The sequence below is a fragment of the Amphiura filiformis genome, chromosome 13 (assembly GCF_039555335.1).
Source record: "Amphiura filiformis chromosome 13, Afil_fr2py, whole genome shotgun sequence".
Classification (NCBI taxonomy): Eukaryota; Metazoa; Echinodermata; class Ophiuroidea; order Amphilepidida; family Amphiuridae; genus Amphiura; species Amphiura filiformis.
The window spans coordinates 30,227,609-30,248,103 of NC_092640.1; the positions used below are offsets into that span (position 1 = coordinate 30,227,609).

General features: G+C 35.1%; 1 protein-coding gene across 1 annotated transcript in view; it reads right to left on the bottom strand.

The window, feature by feature from the left end:
- Positions 1-14,931: 14,931 nt before the first annotated feature.
- Positions 14,932-20,495, bottom strand: part of LOC140167576 (polyamine-transporting ATPase 13A3-like) — a 91,904-nt gene continuing 86,340 nt past the window's right edge. The window contains 2 exon segments of the mRNA XM_072190876.1: positions 14,932-15,145; positions 15,963-16,147. Of these exon segments, the coding sequence (XP_072046977.1) occupies positions 14,957-15,145; positions 15,963-16,147 (374 nt within the window). The 3' untranslated portion in view covers positions 14,932-14,956.

Below are 20,495 nucleotides of genomic sequence, written 5' to 3' on the forward strand. Positions count from 1 at the left end.
TAGAAATATTAAGCCTTTGCATGGATCTGCCATCTTGATCCTAAAATTAGGTTCTCCGTCCTTGTAAACACATGCGCAAAAAGTTGAGAACCAGAAAGCCTTAACTCACAATGAAAGGCACTGGTATTTAATGTTTTAGTTCTCAACCGTCGAAGTGCATTTTTGTTTTAGCGCTTTTCTAGCAATGCACCAGAAGGTGTGTACAAAGCGTATCGTTAATTAAAGGAGGATTTCGTGATCCTAGCATCCTCTTTTTATGACATTTTTCAGTAGATATCTACGAAAAAAGCTTATTCCCATTTTGATTCCGATTTTGCGTTTGTGAGTTATGCATGATTATGTGTATAACACTGCTCCATAGGCCACTGTTGTAATTTTGTTCTGGTATACCAGAACGAAATTCAAATTTGGCGATATTTTTGCTAAGCGAATTAATCTGCAAGAAATATTTGGTACATAAACATTATGTAGCCAGAGGTATCCAGTGGTGTAAAAATCTCAACTTTTTTTTGGGAAAAGTGGGGTGATGAGGTTGTGGATCACGATATGCCCTTTTAAGTATGTGTATGAAAGGCTTATGCACATCATGCAATTTGGGGGAAGAACCTCATTTGAGATGACCATGCAAAGGGTCAATAGAGGTATTTCCTAATTGATTTTTTTCCAAACAAGTTGATGAATGAGGTATAGATAGAGTATATAAATAATGTGTCTTGTCTTAAATTAAGGTGGTACTACACCCTCTGATAAATTTTGTGACTAATTTTGCATGTTTCTCAAAAAATAACTACACACTGGTAACAAAAGTTATGTATATTATAGGGGTAAGAAATCCAATTACTTCACTGAAATTTCAGTGATTCAAGACAATTGGTTCATATGTTAAGTAATGATGTACATTCTAGCAGTACCTCTTTTCTTAATATCATAAATAACATACCACTTGTCTTGATCAAGTCACTGAAATTACAGTGTAGTAACTGGATTCCTTGCCCCTATAATATACATAACTTTTGTTATTTGAACTGACTGAACTCCCAGAAGAGGCAAAGTTCTCAAAACAAGATCAAACTAATAAATTGAGGCTATATGGTCATTTTCACAGTAAAGGGTGTAACTTTTGATTTTTTGGGTCAAAATTTCAAACCACTAAAATATGTTTCTGTTTACTGAAATCATGCATAGAAGCAACTTAAATTCCAGTAAAATAATGTTTCAAGGCTTAAACCTTTTGATTTCTAATAAAAAATTTGACATTTCCATAACATTTTGGTTAAAATCTAAGAAAAAATGTATTTTACATAACCTCAGAAAATTATGACATGAAAGCTGGAATACATGTGAAATCCCATTCCAAAGTAAGTCAACAGATACAAGTTAAATTTTATACCATGTTTTGCTATGTTTGTAATTGCAGTTTTGAAAATTTTTAACATCAAGTGTCATTTACAATGGAAATTTCCAAACCTTAAACATATTTTTTAAGTTTTAATTGGGTTCCTAAAATAATTTGAATGTCTAACTTCATGTACAAATACTACTTGATGAAAGGAACCTCCCAGCCAAGTTTCACAGAAATTGGAGTTATTTTTTAGAATTGGCAATTCAATCGATTTGTGTTTCGGAGGCTTCAGTTAACAACACAGGTGATCATAAAAGTAAAATATTTGGCTAACCACTACAAGTTGACATAAAAAAAATAGGTAAAAAATATCACAATTACCAACTTTCATGCTTTGCTTCTAAGTATTGAATTTCAGTTGTGACAAAAATTAAATTATCACAGCAAGTCATTTTTTTGTTTCGAGGCTTCATGTTAACAATTGTTAAACATTGCAGAAGTAGTTTTTTGAAAACAACAGTGTTGGGATCATCTAAGCTGTTATTTTCTTGTGTATATTGAATCAATGATTCTATGCGGCAGATATTGTAGATTTATCACATGTTAATTTTTTCACCCATTTGTTAAGTATGGTGTTTTTTGCATGTGAAGCCTCCGAAACAGGCTTTTTTGGATATCAGTATATTTTTCAAACATTAACCATAATGTCAAATTTTTTTTTAATTTATGACATTCTGCATATATCAAGTAATAATTACAATGCAGATATCAGTATGAAACACACCAATTTAGATATGCATAGATGATAATTAATCTTATTGTTGTTTCGGAGGCTTCATTTGTTTCGGAGGCTTCAATTGTTAACGGAAAGTTTGTATTGGGTCCCATTTTCAAACGGTGATATATATCTCCACGATTTAAAAACATGTGACTTGAGGATCTACTTTGCTACATTTTGATAAATAGATTGGATGAGCTCTTTTATTTATATTTGCACAAGCTTGCTGAACAGTTTGTTTCGGAGGCTTCAAAAAAAATAAAAAAAAAACGGCTCTTTGAAGTCAAGATTTTATAAAAATTTTAAAAGCTTGCAAATCGACTAATTTTTGTTACCCATTTCAAGTTAAGATAACAACTGTTATGAATCAAGAAGAAGTGAAGAAATAACCAAGAATTATGAACCAAAGCTACACCCACAAAGTTTGTTAACAATTGTTAACGGAAAATGAAGCCTCGAAACGACAAATATTGAAGTCCGGTTCTCAAAAATACAGGGCTGTTCACAATTAAATCTAATGTGGCAGTGTTTACTGAACATATGACTGTACTTTCAGGATAAGAAAAATTATCCATGAACTAACTGCAGAAAACACCGGGTTTTACAAAAATTTTACTGTTTTTTATAGTTTTTCAAAATGGCAATATTAAGTACATTTAAGCCTGCTAAAACTGAACGCAGTAACTCTCAAAGCTGATTATGCTACCCAAGGTAGCTGCTAACTAGATGACTTATGTGGCCAAAAATCATGGAATTCTATGGCTTTATTAGAACACTACGGATTAAAATGTTAAAAATCCAAAGTTACACCCTTTACCTTGAAAATGACCATATAGCAATAGCTGTACCCCCCTGAATAGGCAAAGGTCTTGTTATGTTTCCAGGGTCAAATTTTGGACAGGCAGTTTTGCTAGAAATGAGCTAAGACCCTGATGACCAAGTATGACCCTTTGCATTGCCATCTCTAAACAGGGTTCTAGTTGCAAAGTGTTGCTTGCTTGTATGCCTGTCATATGCATGCATTAATGACCAATGACCGTGCAAGCCATAACATCTAATTTGGGCGTAAGTCTCACGCCCTCTGCTTACCTATCCAAATATAACAATTTAGCTTACATTGTATTTTGACCAAATTATTTCATGCAACCTTATTTTATTGCACAATTTTGATGAAATTAAATTGTAAAAAAGCCTTTTCTGCCCCAACTACTTGCTTTGACAAGAATCCTGAAGAAATTATTAAGATCTCATGCTTTGCTTATATTTGCTCAAAAGTAAACTACCTGTATCCTGGGAATTTTTATAAACTTGTTTATTTATGTTATAATACTTCTGATATAAATATGTTAAAATGAAATTTATTATGTAGAAAACAATCCATTTATACTAAAGAAGTGACAAATAAAAGACCTAACATAGAGGATATGTAATGTTAGCTCTAATATTGCAATTATCAACCCCCAATTTATGTAAAATAAATAAAAATAAATGATGTACTGAAAATGTTTTATATTCTTTGTGTACAATCCCATAAAATATGTAGATCTTTATAGGCAAAGAGCCAAATTGGTTTGATCTTTTGATCAAGCATCGATGCAGGTCGATCCTTGTTATTTATGAAATCAATTAAGTGACTGTTGTTCATACATACTCACGATATAACGACGTTTCTGATTGGATTTGGGCCCTTTTTGCTGGTCATGACCAGTACGCAGGGCATAAACAAGCTGCGTCACGCAGCGTTGGAAACCCAATTAACACGACCCACGATTTGCTAGTGTTGCGTACACGCGCATGTCACCGCGCCTATCTCACGCGGAGCGCAAAAGATAACGCGTATCACACGTTGACTCCCGGCCGTTGACCTCATGAGCCGAGCTGCTTCCTGCAAGTAGGCCTACTCATTTTCTTCCAATTTATGAAGGAAAGCGGTATGGAAATGTTATTTAAACTTGTAAACCCTTATTATTTTCATCTGTATTGAATTGCTAAGAATGTTGGGTATGTATGTAACGGGGTTCATTCATAGGATTTCGGGCATGATCGCTGTTTATGCCCTCAATCTTATGAATGAACCCCTAATTAATTGTGATAACATGAATCTTTGCATAGTGATATTGACTAATACAAATTTACCATGTAATTATTTGATAGTTCATTTAAGGTTTTACCGTCGTCAGCCGAATCGACTTGACTATTGCGCCTGTTTACAAGGCGTGCGTACGCCGCGTCGTGTTCTGCGTTGCGTTGCAGAGATCGCAGAGAACGATGCGTGTTGGACGTGCCAATGCTATTTTTGCGCACCGGCGATAGCTAGGGCCAAAAAATAAAGAAAACAATGTTTGAAGAGAAAAAAAAAAGTGGTCGATCGCTTCTAATATATTAAATACAACATGTACAAACCAAATCTTGCCAGCGTGCTTCCAGTCAAACCGGACCTGGACCCCCTCCCCACAGTAGGCCTATACGACAGTAGGGTCCAATAGATGGTATGAAGTTATAGGCCTACCAAACAAACACAGAATCAGGTTTTTTTAACATTAGGCCTAAACGAGTGTTGGGTAAATTGGTTAATTCGTTTTAATAATATTTTGGTCTAAATGTTGGGTAAGCACTACGGTATATTGGCGTATTAAAGGTTTAGAACGTTTCATAATGAAACACGCTACAACAAAATTAAAAACATGTGAAAATGTTATTGTAGACATATTATTTTGGCAACATTGTTCCAACTAAGAATATGTTTTGCAGCAAGTGTTCAATGTTTTTGATTGTTATTTTCATAATGCATGCGATATAGACAACACCATCAAAACTATTCAGTTTAAAAAAAATGTGTCATACATTTACAAAAATGATATCATAATTGGCCAAACGTTTTTCTACAGCTTTTGGCAACCCAGCGTTTAACTTTGCTTTAAATTGAACTGCAACAATTTATGATATGAATCCACCTCGAGATAATTCCGAAGGCCTATAGTTTTGTGACCAAAAGTTTTCCTCTCGGTAAAGGCACTAAGCATGCTAAGTAGGCATATGCCTATAATAATTGTAGGCCTATTATAGTCAAACACTTCCGCGCATGGTGTCAAACGCTTCGCTTTAATGATGTTTAATAAATCCTCTTTTTGGTCATTCGAGTCAGGTGAACATAAAGCTGAAAATAACTCACTTTGTGTAACTTGATAACTCTTTGGCCCAATATCTTTGCAGAATGGGAGTCTTTCTTACACCCGCTTGTGACCAAAATACACCAAATTAGAATTAGGCTAAGATTTTTTTGATATTCTTAGCCTTAATAGTCGACATCATTATAATAGTTCCTAGGCCTATCTTAGGTAACTTTTTTTTACAGTGAAAAATTTCCTGCGTAAACAGACAATTCCGTTTTGTGGCCATATCGTAAATGAACGCTGATCCGGCATCAGATCGCGCTTCATACCAGCTGCGTTGATGCGCACCAAAATATCCATGTACGCAATTAACTACGCATGGTGTCGCAGAAAAAATGCATTTTGACCTATTTTGGTCAATTTACTGCGAAAACTAGGTCCGGTACCCCAATTTTTTTTCTGCGCGATTTTACAGAGCTTTTTCTTTTTCATAACATATATAAAATTAAAAAATTTTACATAAAAGGTGATATATTTTGGGCAAATTGCTGATTTTGCCATTGAAGTGTACAGAGATTTTGGAAATGTCCACCTCTTTTAAAACGGCTGTAGCTCAAAAGTGAGGTCCGGCACCCCTGTTTTTTTTTTTCCTGATTTATTATCTACACATATTAATGTACAAAATATGTCAATTTAAAAAAATTTCGTCGATAGGTTTAGTAACGACGGTAAAACCTTAAATAACAAGCATCGAAGCAGCATCAAAGGTTGATCCAAAGATTGAAAAAATTTGGCTCTGGTGCTGTACTCATATTTTTAATAACGTCTCACCACTACATGTATAATACTAGTGGCATCTTCAGCCTGGCAACCCATCACATTTGATCACATAATAATTAGAATACATGTAGTGATGAGATTTCTTGTATCATGCTTTAGTGATGAGGGAGAAGCTCTTACATGGGGGATATATGTGGGGAACACTTGCTATTTTTAGGGATTGCAGAAACATCTGAATCTAAGGTCAAGTGCAGCTGGTTTGAGTCGAAATTGATGTTGAAATAGGTTTGAAATCAGGATGGAAAATTGGTTGATTTTGCCTCCCCTGAAATTCACTTTGCCTCCCCAATGCTCCCCTCCGAACAAGAATTCCTGGCACCGCCACTGCGTGCCCATAGCCAGGATGTATTGGGGAGGGGGTGGTGGTTGGTGGGTGTTGTGGGTTGGTGGTGTGCACAGCTTCCAAATGTGGTTACTTTTTGGAAATAATCTGCTAGCATTTTTGTGGATTTTCAGTTTTTTTACAAACATTTTTTTTTAAAAACATTTTTACTCATGTTGAATTTTTCATCCAAATTATGACCTTTTTGGGCATATTTTAACATTGTTCACAAATTGTGCACCACTTGGATACTGGCCTGGAATATGGTATTTTTGGGATGCTTCAGTGAGCCCTACCAATAAACAATTTGCTGTCTGTTTCACATAATGATCTATCGTCTTTGAAATGGATCAGGTGGTGGTCGCATTGCATTCTCTAAATTCAGTAAATTTTCATCGTCAACCGTGTAATTGAATGGGATTATTTTGAAATTTTAAAACGCTTGAAATATCACAAACAAATAGGCCAATGTTGATAAATAATATAAATACAAGCTAAAACCGTTGGGGTTTGATAATGAACCCCACAAAACTAAACGAGTATATGGAAAATGCCATACGGCCGGGCGGTTTCACAAGTTGCCGGCTCGATCATGCCATTCGCCGCCTGAAACGGATGACAAATTTGACAATGTGTCCATGCCAATTGCATCAAGCAATATGTTCACCAGCTATATTTTTGAGTTCATTTGTCAAGACAAAATGAAAACTTTTCTTTCTACTGACAGTTTCGTTAGAAACATTCTGGCTTTCTCAAAGCATTGATGATGTTATTGATCCATCTGCTTGGAGTGGGAACCTCATTGATGGGAAGTTTTGATTTGGTCTCTGCTCAAGACCAATGTTGGAGACAGGAGTACTTCCAGTAAAACAACAACATCCGGCTGGGATTCCCACTCCAAGCAGATGGATCAATAACAACATCAATCGCTTTGAGAAAGCCAGAAGGTTTCAGGCGATACTGTCAGCAGAAAAACATAAGTTTTTCCTTTGGTCTTGGCAAAGAACTTTTATTGGCTATATATCATTTGACTTCAAACGATATCCAGAAGCGGAGTTATGGCTTGTTAAACTTTGCTCCTTCAGTAAAAGGGTACATTATTTTGGTGCTACATTATTTCTCTTTTTCCACATTGCTGGTATTACATATCAAATGGTCATAATTGGCGGTCACTTCAAATCATCCCCAAGTCAACGAGGTTCAGGAATGTCCTTTCATTGTTAATTGTTGGTTAACCCACCACTTGAACAGGATTTAGCCAAAGCAAACAATGACTAAAGCTATTTACTAATTCTATACATAAGTATAAGCCTGTTATCCTCTTCAACAATAGGATTAAAGATTGGTGTTTGACTGGACTAAAATGAGAAACATGTAGGATAAACATTAGGTGCATATAAATACAACCTTTATGCAAATTTTGCACTGTAACTCGAAATACAATTTGCCGACTTTACGAGCGGTTTGTGATGGACGGTCACATATGTGACTTAAAAAGAATGTGTTCTTGTTGTTCATGGTTTTCCTGACAAATGAACTCAAAAATAGCTGGTTTATTAACAGACCTGATGAACCTCTTCAACAGGCCTGCTCTTCAATCAATATTTTCACCACATCGCCCATGTGTTTGAGGGCATACCCACATCACTATGCATGTCAGTATATCAGTCAATAATATTTTTAATATTGCTAGATTATTTCAAATGCTTACTATTGAGCGCTTTTGAAAACATGAAATTGTACCAAAGTCTGGCACTTTACCAACTGAACTAATGGGGTTGAGACACACATTTGCAGGTTTACTTGTTCGTATAAAACTATTGATGATTTGCTCAAAACCCTTTACATTTTTGTGGATGGCTCTTCATGTTTTAAAAGCGCTCGGTAGTAAGCACATACATGCTATCAAGTTTTTACGGTAATAAGCAAATAAGTGTTCTGTTAATGTTATACAGTAAATATTGTATTGATGTTATTTATTTCATGAGATAATTTATAATAAATCACAATTTATATTTCAATGGAGTGATATATTTGTGTTTATTGTTGCTTGGTTATAGTACATTTATTGCCAGAAAATGACAAATTTCCTTAAGTTTATTCAGAGGGAAATTTGAAGACATTGTTTTGTATTGTATCTTTAAAAGTAATGATGATAAATACATAAAAGTATACATTTTCAGAAAGGAACTGATGGACGGAATCCAACTGGCATGGCAGATTTCTGAAAAAATTATCAGTGCCAAATTTGATTTTCCATTCCAATTTTCACCACCATAACAACTTGTAATTGATCCAGATCGATGAAATTGCATATTTATGTTCTAAAAACACAAAACTAGAAACAGTTTTTTGTTTCTGAAATTCTGAATGAGAACATTTTAAAATAAAAATGCAGTGACTATAATGATCGCAACCACTGTATAACCCAAGAACCGCAAAATTCTAGTTTGAATTTTGTACAAACTTTTCAATTTATTTTAAGGGCTCGGATAGCAACATTTTCACATATTTTTGTGGGTCCTGAGAGCACATCAGACATCGAATAGCATTATGAATACGAGGAATGTCCTGATACCAAATAATTTTTGATTTTTTGAAATTTGTGATACAATAAAAATTTTAGGGCAAATTATTAAAAAATTGATATTTTTGACATTTTTAACAGTCCTCAAAGTAAACTTTATAAATCTAATGATATGTACTTGAAAGTATCATCAATTGAAAATTTTGACCTTTCATATTGAAGATATACATTTTTTTCCCAATGTGTTTTTGGGAAAAAATCTTCAATACGAAAGGTCAAAATTTTCATATGATGGACGACTTCATCCCAGCTACATACACTTTAAGTACATAACATTAGATTTTATACAATTTACTTTGAGGGCTGTTAAATATGACAAAAATATAAATTTATAATCATTTGCCATAAAATTTGTATTATATAGCGAATTTCAAAAAATCAAATCATTTGATATCATCAGGACATTCCTCGTATTCAAAATGCAGTTCGATATGTATTCAAAATGCAGTTCGATATGTTTGATGTGCTCTCAGGTCCGGTCCCACAAAAAATACTGTGCAAAGGTGAGTGACCCGCCCCTTAAAAAGGCTTAGGGGGAACACACTTGTGTCAAATGAGGTGAGTCCAAGGTAATCTAGCAACTTCAATCACACAAATTGCACAACAAACAATTCCATATTTTGTTAAAGACAATTCATTGTCATAATTCTAAGATTTATTAAATTCATTGTTAAAATCATAAGATTTCTTAGTTAAATACAGAGTCAACTAAAAGCCTTAGACCTATTCAATTCATATCTTAAATGTGACACGACCTAATCCATGGGGGCCAAACAAATTAAAGGAGGCATTTTTTATTACTGAGTTACTATAATTATTACCTGATTTAAACATTAGGCTATCATATACTGAAAACATGCACCAACAGTCTAGCATAATTGGTTCTTAAGTTATAAAGGTTTGTGATGTGTATTTTATTATGTAGTTTATTGTTTTTTACTCCATATTTTCATACCTGCCAACATTGAAAACCTAGAAAACAGTCCATGAGCGAACGGAGGCGCTTGCGCCAAGTAGTATTACCTCTGAACATGACTGATAGGACACTGATATGATGCACAATACAAAGTTGAAAATTCAGAAGAAAAAAATCTAAGTTTTGGTGACTTTGGAGAACCACTAGGCGTATTCTGAAGTGCTAGGATCATTCACAGTTAATTTGAAAATAATTGGAAAAAAGTTACAAAAATATTACAGATTATAAATGCATGGAAAACCAATGCATGTATAATATATGTGATAGAAGAAGAGGTAAACATTAGTTAGTGGTTTGCATATTAAGGATAACAAACTGTAATTTTTTTCCAATTAACTGTGAATGATCCTAGCACTTCAGAATAGGTCCAGTGGTTCTCCAAAGTCGCCGAAAACTTTGGAAAAGAAATAAAATAAAAAATAAAAAAATTTTTTCCCCAGAAAATCGGAGTACTCCGATTTTCGGGGGTTTAAAACTCGGGAAATCGGAGTGACTCCGCGAAAATCGGAGTAGTTGGCAGGTATGTATTTTTGCCTTTTATCAATTTCAAATTTGCTGCCTTTGGCCCCATGGACCAGATCATGTCACAAATTGTTTGAATCCTCTCCACGCGGGGGTTGACTGAAGATGATTTTTTTTTTTAAAAAATTTCAGAATTGTAAATTTTCATGACCACATTTGGAATCAGTATGAAAAATGCATTAAAATGAGTACAAACGAGCTTATATTGGTTCAGTGGTTCTTAAGATAGCTCTTGATATTTTGAGAAAATATCTCTGGAACTTGTTGTGGTGAAGCCTACGGCTAGCATGCAGAGCATTAATACCCATGCTCAGGATAGGAAGTGTGTAGAAAACAAGGCGACAACTCTCTAGTCTGAAGGTTCCCTAGTCTGAAGGCTCCTTAGTCCGAAGGTTCGCTAGTCCGAACACATAATTTACCATTCGCTAGTCCAAATTCTGAAACAGGTTTGCTAGTCCGAATAATAAATATGGTTCTCTAGTCCGAATATACAATAAGGCTCGCTAACCTAAACCCTAACCCTTATTCTATATTCGAACCTTCGGATTAGTGAACTTAATTTGGTTTTCGGACTAGCGACCCTTCGGATTAGCGAACCTTTGGACTAGTGACCCTTCTAACTAGAGAGAAGTCACAGAAAACAAACAGTAACTAACTTATTCATGCAATACAAGGGGAAGCACAATGTGAAACAAGACATTTCAGTAGTGGCTCATATCAGGATACTCAAGCAGAAGCACTGGCATCACGGTAGCTGCTGGGCAGCTGGGGGATGGCACACACTGAAGAAAATTGGCCATTAAGGCCATCCCCTTAATGCAGTTACAGACCTGTTTCTGTGTACTTCTTCAGCTAAAATGTGGGTGAATACGTATATTGTTATCTGAAAACAGATGACGACTTACATTGGCCATGCAGCCACCTGTACATGTATATGAAATGTTTATACCGTAAAAACTCAATAGTTAGCATAATTATGTGCTTACTTTGAGCACTTTTAAAACATGCAAACATGAAGTGCCCCATCCACAAAAGTGCAAAGGGTTTTGAGCAAATCATCGATACATGTAGTTATATACTAACAAGTAGACCTGCAAATGTGTACCCCAACCCCATTTGCTCTGATGGTAGAGCGCCAGACTTCAGTACAATTTCATGTTTTCAAAAGCACTTTATTGTAACTTATGCTAACTATCCAGTTTTTACGGTATTTCATTGAGGTGTAGGAATACGTGAAATTGGATTCATCAATAAATAAAAAAACATATTTCACACATTTGTCTGTGGTAGTGGTGTTGCTTGCCCACGAAAAGCGCAAAATTAATGTGCCGCAAAGAATTCCACATTTACAATATATGAATGTACAGTAGTACTGTATTCGTTCCTTTAACCACCCAGGGCGCTTAACAGTCATAGGGGGTGCTTATTTTTATATACTGTTAACATAATTGCATATGCAAAAAAAGCTCGTAAATATTGGTCATTGCAAGTATGGATCATGTGTAGTTGAATCTTGCACATAATGGAGAATCACGTGTAGTTTTATTTTGCACATAATCATGGAGGATCATGTGTAAAGTCACTGGGTGGGCGCTTATAGGGGTATGAGTGGTTAATGGAATGAATACGGTAATTGTTAATCGGTCAAAAGCACCAATAAACACTTCATTCCCGCTTTTAAGTATAAACAAAAAATCAACCTCACATACATATGTAACACTTTGTCGCCTGGTTCACTTAATGTTGTAATGCTATTAACATACACAAATATGTTGTTACATTACAAATTACATTGATTGTCCATGCAGTCATCTGTATATAAAACCTAAACATTTACACACAGATTGGTCCGCAAAATTGGCCAACAGTATTCCAAAAATATGCTTTATGTAAAATAAATAAATTGTTGATAATCAATTTTACCTGATATTCCTTTTAAATAATCAGGCTGATAATTGTTACATCTTACATAACCATGTATACATAAAGTTTATAAATCCACTAAAAAAATATTCATACTGTTCACACAGAGAGGATTTCTTACCTTCCCAGAATTCTTTGCATCATGATGATGCATCACCTCATTTTATCAAAAGACACTCCGAATACTTTGAAAATAGACTGGCTAAACATGGGTTGATGATCAAGAAATAAACATACTTTGCAAGATTTGGATGTGCTCTGAGGTACATACATTTCGTCATTATCAACCAATGTTGCACTAGATAGCAAATTAGTACAGAAAATTGAAATGAAAGAAATGCATTATGGGAAGTGTATGATATCTCCTCTGCTGTTCACCTGTTTACACCTACAAGACAGGTGATATAATATGTACACAATTTGTGCTTTCAACCAAATAAATATAATTCAAAACCACTTAAATGTGTCCAATATATACACTCTCTTTGGTCTAACATTGCTCACTTAAAGGTACATGTACATTATTCAAATAAGGCCGAGATAAAAATATTGGGATGTCCTCCACAGTTGAAATCCAAACACCCCCTATGGATGACATGACTTAAAATCTCCCACACATGGGGTGTAGATTTCAAATGGAGCCACCCATTCAGGTAACCTTATTTGAAATTCACACTCCGTGTGTGGAAGAATAATTTCATGTCTTCCATAGAATTTTAACTGAGTAGCCCAATGTCAAAAGATTCAATGTAAGTTTTTACAGCAGTTTTGAGCCCTTAAAACTGCTGTTTGGTTGAAAGTTGAATTCTGAATTCTGATTACCAAATAACATGTGATTTATTCGAAACAAAAGAATTTGAGCACCTTTTTTGCTAGTAACTCAAAATCAATAATTAATATTAGTGACATTACATGTGGACTCATTGTCCTGTGCATTCAATTTTGACATTTTGGAGCAAGCATAAAATGTGCTAATGATAAATGTTTGATTTTATCATTAGTCAGTAGAATATGATAAAAATACACTTTACAAAAATAAGCCTCATTTTGGTGCCTTCTATACATAAGTCAATTGGAGTTTGACACATCATATATATAACTATAGAGGCCGTCAGCCTTTCGCCATCTTGTGGGTACAAATGATTTGTGTGTTCATGCGTCAGACACTACGCGCAGGGCACAGCTTGCCACGCAGCGGTTATCGCGCATTAACGCGGTGATTTGGCTGTTCACGCATGGAGATCGAACGACCATCACAGCGTGTACCCACAAGATGGCGGCATATGACATCACGCTGATGGCCTCTATATTGTATTGGGGTCAGCTATTGTCAGCACCCTGAACCTTCTACATACAGCATTGACACTTCCTCTAATACCGACAGAATTCTGTGCTGTTGCAATGGTTCCAACTAGCAGCCAGTAAGGATCCAATTGCATCTCATTACCTATAATAATCTTGTAAAAATTCTTGGGGTCAGCACTCTCACCTGTCTACAGCTGTGGCACTACAGGTAAATTCTTGGCCAATATCAAACATTATGAACGCAGTGGCCCTGTGATAAACATACGCGCACATAGCACGGTACAGAAGAAAGCATACACACGCCTTACATTGCATTGCGTACATGCTTAGTATGCTACATGGATGCAACGCAAATGTTCCAGCTTGGCCAAGAATGACTTAATTTACCTGTAATACTGATAGAATTCGGTTTTGTTGTGACAGTAATCATTATATTTTTGACCTGAGTGTGCAGATGCAAGTTGGGAGTTTTGAGACGTTCCAACTGTTGTTGAGTTGGTGTTCTTTGCTTGAAGACGCATGTACTGGCAGTGGTATGTCCTTTGTGAATGGGGACAGAATTGAATATAGAGTACAGCATAAAACATGAGTAAAATTCTGGACTTGAACAACATAATCTGATATTTAATTTAATCATATCAGTCCTGATGAACTCATTCAAAGAGCATATTATGTCTCCCCATTCACAAAGGACATACCACCGACTATACAGGTGTTTTCAAACAAAGAACACCAACTCAAAAATTGGAATATCTTGAAACTCCCAACTTCCCACTTTACGCTCATTTCATGGGAGCAGGTCACTTACGAGTGCAAGAAAGTTGTATGAGAAATAGCTGCCTTTTGTAATTTAAAATATGTAGCACTGCTAAGGTGTTCAGTTTGAAAGCTGTACGTGTGACTTGATATGCTTCCAGGAGCTCAACCTCAAAACTGAAGACTGATGACAATGGGATAAACATGGTCAGTTCTGACTTCTTGGATTCATCTGCAAATGCAATTTCAAATTCTAACATCAGGCAGCTATATTAATTGCACCATGGAAATATAGATTTCCATGATTGCACATACAGCTTTCTTTCAATCACATGATGAGGTCCAACTGGCTGTCAGTGAGGATCCAACTGGCTGCCAGTGATGATCCAACTGACTGCCAGTGATGATCCAACTGACTGCCAGTGAAGATCCAACTGGCTGCGAGTGAGGATCCAACTCCATCGATAATACTGGGGTCCTCTAATGTCAGCATCATGACCCATCGACAGCATTGATACTAAAAATTATAGAATTTTGTGTTGTTGTAACAGATCCAACTGGTGGCCAGTGAGGATCATTCTGCATCTCCTTATCTATAATCTTGTACACATTCTTGGGTCGTTTCTTACAACGGAGAGAATTGATGAATGAACGGAAGGCTTGGCTGTCTACTACGCATGTCTGAAAGATAGAACATAGGAAACAGATTTCATGATAAGGAATGTATTTAATCGCCCCCGACTCAGACTCGGTCAAAAATATATATACAGTCTTCTTTTTCATTAATAATAATAATAAAACAGCCAGTGGTGATGCCACTGGGATGCCACTGGGGGGAATGGGGGGAATGGGGGGAAATGGCACCTGCCAGTCAGAATTCTTGCCTCCTGTTTCCCCCCAGTAAAAACCCAAAATTACCAAAAATTTCCACTTTTTGCCGCAATTTTGCGCAAAATTTGTTGATTTTGCCCCCCCAAAAAATTCCTTTCGCCGTCACTGAAAACAGCATTTATCCATGCTTTCTGGATTATTGCATCCCTCAAAGCCCGTAAGGGCAGTGCAAGTTGACCTCAATGCTGAGTGTGACAAACAAGAGGCCCAGCTCGTCTGGTACAAGGGACCACCATTTTACATGCATGACTCTCTGAACCACAGTGGTGTCTGCACGTTTAGGGTCACAATGAGTGGGATAGAGGAGAAATGGGAAAGCTTCTGACCGATAGCCTAGCGCACAAACTACATCACCACCCTCTAGCACTATGCACGTCACACATGAAATATTTTCACTAACGCATTCTTCCAACACATGCCTTTCAAATATAATCAACTGGACTCACAGGTCAATGACCTTTTTGCTGCCAGATCATCATCATGCAGATGGACTGAAGATGCACCCATAGCCCCTCAAAATAAAAGTGAGTCCAATTGATAAATTTTATGATTCCAATCTAATGTTCTGGTCAACCTTCATAAAGGTATGCTACTAATTAATACCCACCTCCAACAAAAACGAAATAAGGAAATTGCCAGCAATGATGGCTCCGATGATCAACGTATAATGCATGTGATCGATAGCAATCTGCACAAGCTCCATAAAACTGGTGAGGAACCCCCATGGCACTGGGAAAAACATCATGAATGCTGTAGCAGCTGCTAGACCAAGCATGGAACACAGGAATATAACTAGAAAGAAAAAAACCATAAAAAATAACATAGATTAATCATAGTCAACAAGGAATATTTTAACCAAACATCCCAGCAAAACATTCAGAAAATGTTAGAAAAGATTGCCAGGAAACTGTTGGGTAATACATGTGTAAAAGGGTGTATACGGATTTAAAAAAGGATTCAAAAATATTTTTAGAACAAAATATATTATATAAGAGTTGACAATATTTTTTGCAAACATATTTTACCCGGGAGTGGCACCATAAGAGATGCCAGTGGTTGATAACAAAATTCTGAAATGGTTGAAAATTTACTTTTGTGTATACTTTAATTGCACATAAACATCTGAGCAAAATTTCCTGAAGTTTGTTATATACTGAGTGATGCAGTAATCCTGCTCGGAATGAGTCCTCCATTCAGAAAAGCATCAAAATGTCTGCTGCAAAAAAATCTGTTTTTGTCAAAAGTAAGCAAACTAATAGTAGAACATTTGCAAAGGATTTTCAATTATTATTATTATTATTATTTGGAGGGGGAACTGAAAAAATAACTAACTTAACATTGATATCACCAGGAAAAAGAATCATCTCTTTGTCTTTCACATTAGTTGATTGATATTATAACAAAGTCAGGTTACATTCACTGCTAAAATATATGAAGGATATAGGATACACATGTATGTACAGGGTGAGTCAAAAAAAGTGCAATGGAACAAAGAATCGATAATTATGCAAGAGTCAAGTTGAACTTTCCCATTATTGAAATTTTTATAAATGCCACACTCAATAGTCACCTTCTGTGAAAATATGAAGTGAATCACGACTACTGTTTGATTTTTATGAGTCCTTTTGCTGCGATACCCAATTTCATTATTTGTCCACGAGGTACCATGTATTTTGAATGAGAGCACACAATGCACGATAAAGGCACCCGGTCTGAAACTAACTTTAACTTAAATAAGATTGATTTTTGCGTTATTTTAATTTCTGTTTTCTTTTCAAACAAATTTTCTAACATTACTTTAAGTCCTTCATACCTCACTCGACTCCAACTCAAGTTTCTTTTTTAATCCCAATATGTCCAACTTGCTGGATTTGCGCCCATTTCATTTTGACATTTGAAAAACCCGCCTACAAATTTGTATGTTTTTGATAGAGAACAAGCATCTTCAAAGTAAAGGTAAAATGAAAATAACAACAAATAATGTTTCTTCTCCTTTAACTAGACCAAGGGCAATAACACTTTGGGTGCTCCTTTTTATTTCAATGCCAATGAGGTTAAGAAAATGGCAGTTGTTCCAAATGTACCTTACACTGAGTGCGCTGACATTCAAATTTTAGATGTCTCTTGGACAAACATTAAAATTGGGTATCGCTATAAAATGTTTCATAAAAACAAAACAGTAAATGCTAATTTCTTGATTTTTTCACACAAGGTCACTGATGGATATATAAGATTCAACTCGGTTCTTAGATTCTTTTCTCTATTGCACTTTTTTGCTGAACCATGAAATGGTATCAGCCTATATGAGTGAATGTTACTAGCTTACTTACTTACTAGCTTACTTACTTACTAGCTTACTAACTGACTAACCATTTGGTCTGAAATGGACATATCTCTAAATGCCACGAAGGTATGACCCCATGAGTGGTGTCATATGAAAGAGGAAAACATAAAGAATATAATAAAAATATTTCCAAACGTCAGAGGTCATCCTGGGGTCACAGGGGTCAAAAAGGTCATTTTAACCGGAAATGCTCGATTGAGCTCAAATTTAAATGCAATGATCCTTATGACATTCTAAGCATGTTTAAAACATTTAAACATTTATTTAAGGTCATTAAGGGGTCATAAAGGGGTCAAAGGTCAAGGTTTTCAAAATGCTCCAATTGAGCTGAAATTTAAATGCAATGATCCTTATGACATTGTAAACATTTAAAAATATTTTAAAATTCATTTAAGGTCATTAAGGGGTCATAAAGGGGTCAAAGGTCAAGTTTTTCAAAATGCTCCAATCGAGCTGAAATTTATATGCAATGATCCTTATGACATTCTAAACATTTTAAAAACATTTTAAGATTCATTTAAGGTCATTAAGGGGTCATAAAGGGGTCAAAGGTCAAGTTTTCCAAAATGCTCCGATTGAGCTGAAATTTAAACATGCAATGATCCTTATGACATTCTAAACATGTTTAAAATATTTTAAAATTCATTTAAGGTCATTAAGGGGCAATAAAGGGGTCAAATGTCAAGTTTTCAAAATGCTTCAATTGAGCTGAAAATTAAATGCAATGATGACAGTGGTATAGGCCTACCACAATATACTGCCGAAGCCACATGGTTCAGCTATGGTGCGGTTATCGCTCTTGTTTTACTCACCCTGTACTATCAAAGGTTTTACACAATGAATTGTTATAATTTGTCAAGTTTGAACCGTTTCACTTGCTTTAAAATTTTAAGCTCCTTACATTTACTTATACACAAAAGGAATATATTAGTGTGTTGTTATTTTCACGGTAGTAACTTGGAACGGAAAACCTTGAAAATGCAGCACAAAAATATCCACTTTTACAGTGTCTGTGCATCTTTCACAAGTAAAGACTGTAGCAATTTTTCATGAAAAATGTAATTTTGCCTCATTGTCTATTATAAAGCCAATTTGCCAACTTTAATAAAAGTGTTTCATAGAGATTTAAAAATGTTCAGTCTATTAACAATTATTGGAAGTGCTATCTTACCAAATTGGGTGATTCCTTGAATTATTCTTTGGTGATTACTGAATTAACTAAAATACCTCAATTTAGACAATACTGGGTGCTTTTAAGGGATCTAAAATGAGCGTTTATTGCGTTTCGACAGTATTTTTTGTGCGACATGAGAGCACCTCAAACCTATCGAATTGCATTCTGAATACGAAGCATGTCTTTCTGATATCAAATAATTTTCATTTTTTGAAAGTCACAATATAATACAAATTTTATGACAAATTATAAAAATGTGATATTTTTCAAATGTTTGATATATAACAGTCCTCGAAGTAAATTACATAAATCTAATGATATATTCTTAAAGTGTATGTAGCAGGGAGGAAAAGCCGACGGTCAATTGAAAATTTTGACCTTTCATATTGAAGATATGGATTTTTCCCAAAAAGACCTAATTTTTTTGGTGTTTTGGGAAAAAAAATCCATATCTTCAATACGAAAAGGTCAAAATTTTCAATTGATCGTCGGCTTTTCATCCCACCTACATACACTTTAAGTATAAATCATCAGATTTATAAAGTTCACTTCAAGTACTGTTAAATATCAAAAATATCAATTTTAATGATTTGCCATAAAATGTGTATTAAATTGCAATTTCAAAAATCAAAATTATTTGATATCAGAATGACATTCTTCGTATTCAGAATGCAATTCGATATGTCTGATGTGCTCTAATGTCCCAAAATAAATACCGTCCAAACGTTCATACCCCAGCCCTTAATGAACACCTTATAAATCAGGCAACTGAATTATTAAGAGACACAAAATGTTGTAGTTTGGCAGGCTGATATTTATTGCTCCTTAACACTGATTTGGCAACACTGATGATGCATGACAGGGGAGATGTTTTTTTTGGCTGGGAGTATAATTTAACATTTCAACACGTATATATGACAAGTTTATATGTAGGACAAATTCATGTATCGCAATTTCATGGAACTTTAATGCAATGTGATACAGCAGCATGTAGAAAGTATCATTGTCACACAACCCTGGATGATTATCAAAGACACTTAAAGGGGGTATTCTTCACTTTATGAATGTCTCAATGGTTGTAATTCACACCAGGAATTCACAACAACATTCCTATAATAAATGTCAATGCCTCCGCAATTCATATAAATAATTATACCGAGTATACTGAGGATATTATTGTCAGTTGATACAGTTTATTTTTACTCAATTTCACACAAAATGTGCAAATAAAAGGAGGGGGACTTTTAAAAGGGACATTAAGAGATTTTGACAAATTACAAATTTTGTACAATTTGATGGTGATTTTTAATAGGGCCTACATATATACATTTCAAAAGCTAAATTTTAGGAAAAATCATTTTATGCCTTTCAAGACCATTGTTTGGATCTCACAATATTGCAATTATACATTTTATTGGGTTTAATTGTGTGGCTTTATAATGAAGGATGCTTGTATTCACTGTATTAATGGACCTGTTGCTTTCATAACCACTAAAACGAACTCTAAAAAGGCTTTTTCCCCATCATTTTCAAGTCCATATACCTCTGGACATTTTCATTTGTCACTTCATATTAACCTTGGGATATTTACCTAGTAATGGAGCACATAATGAAGTGAAAAT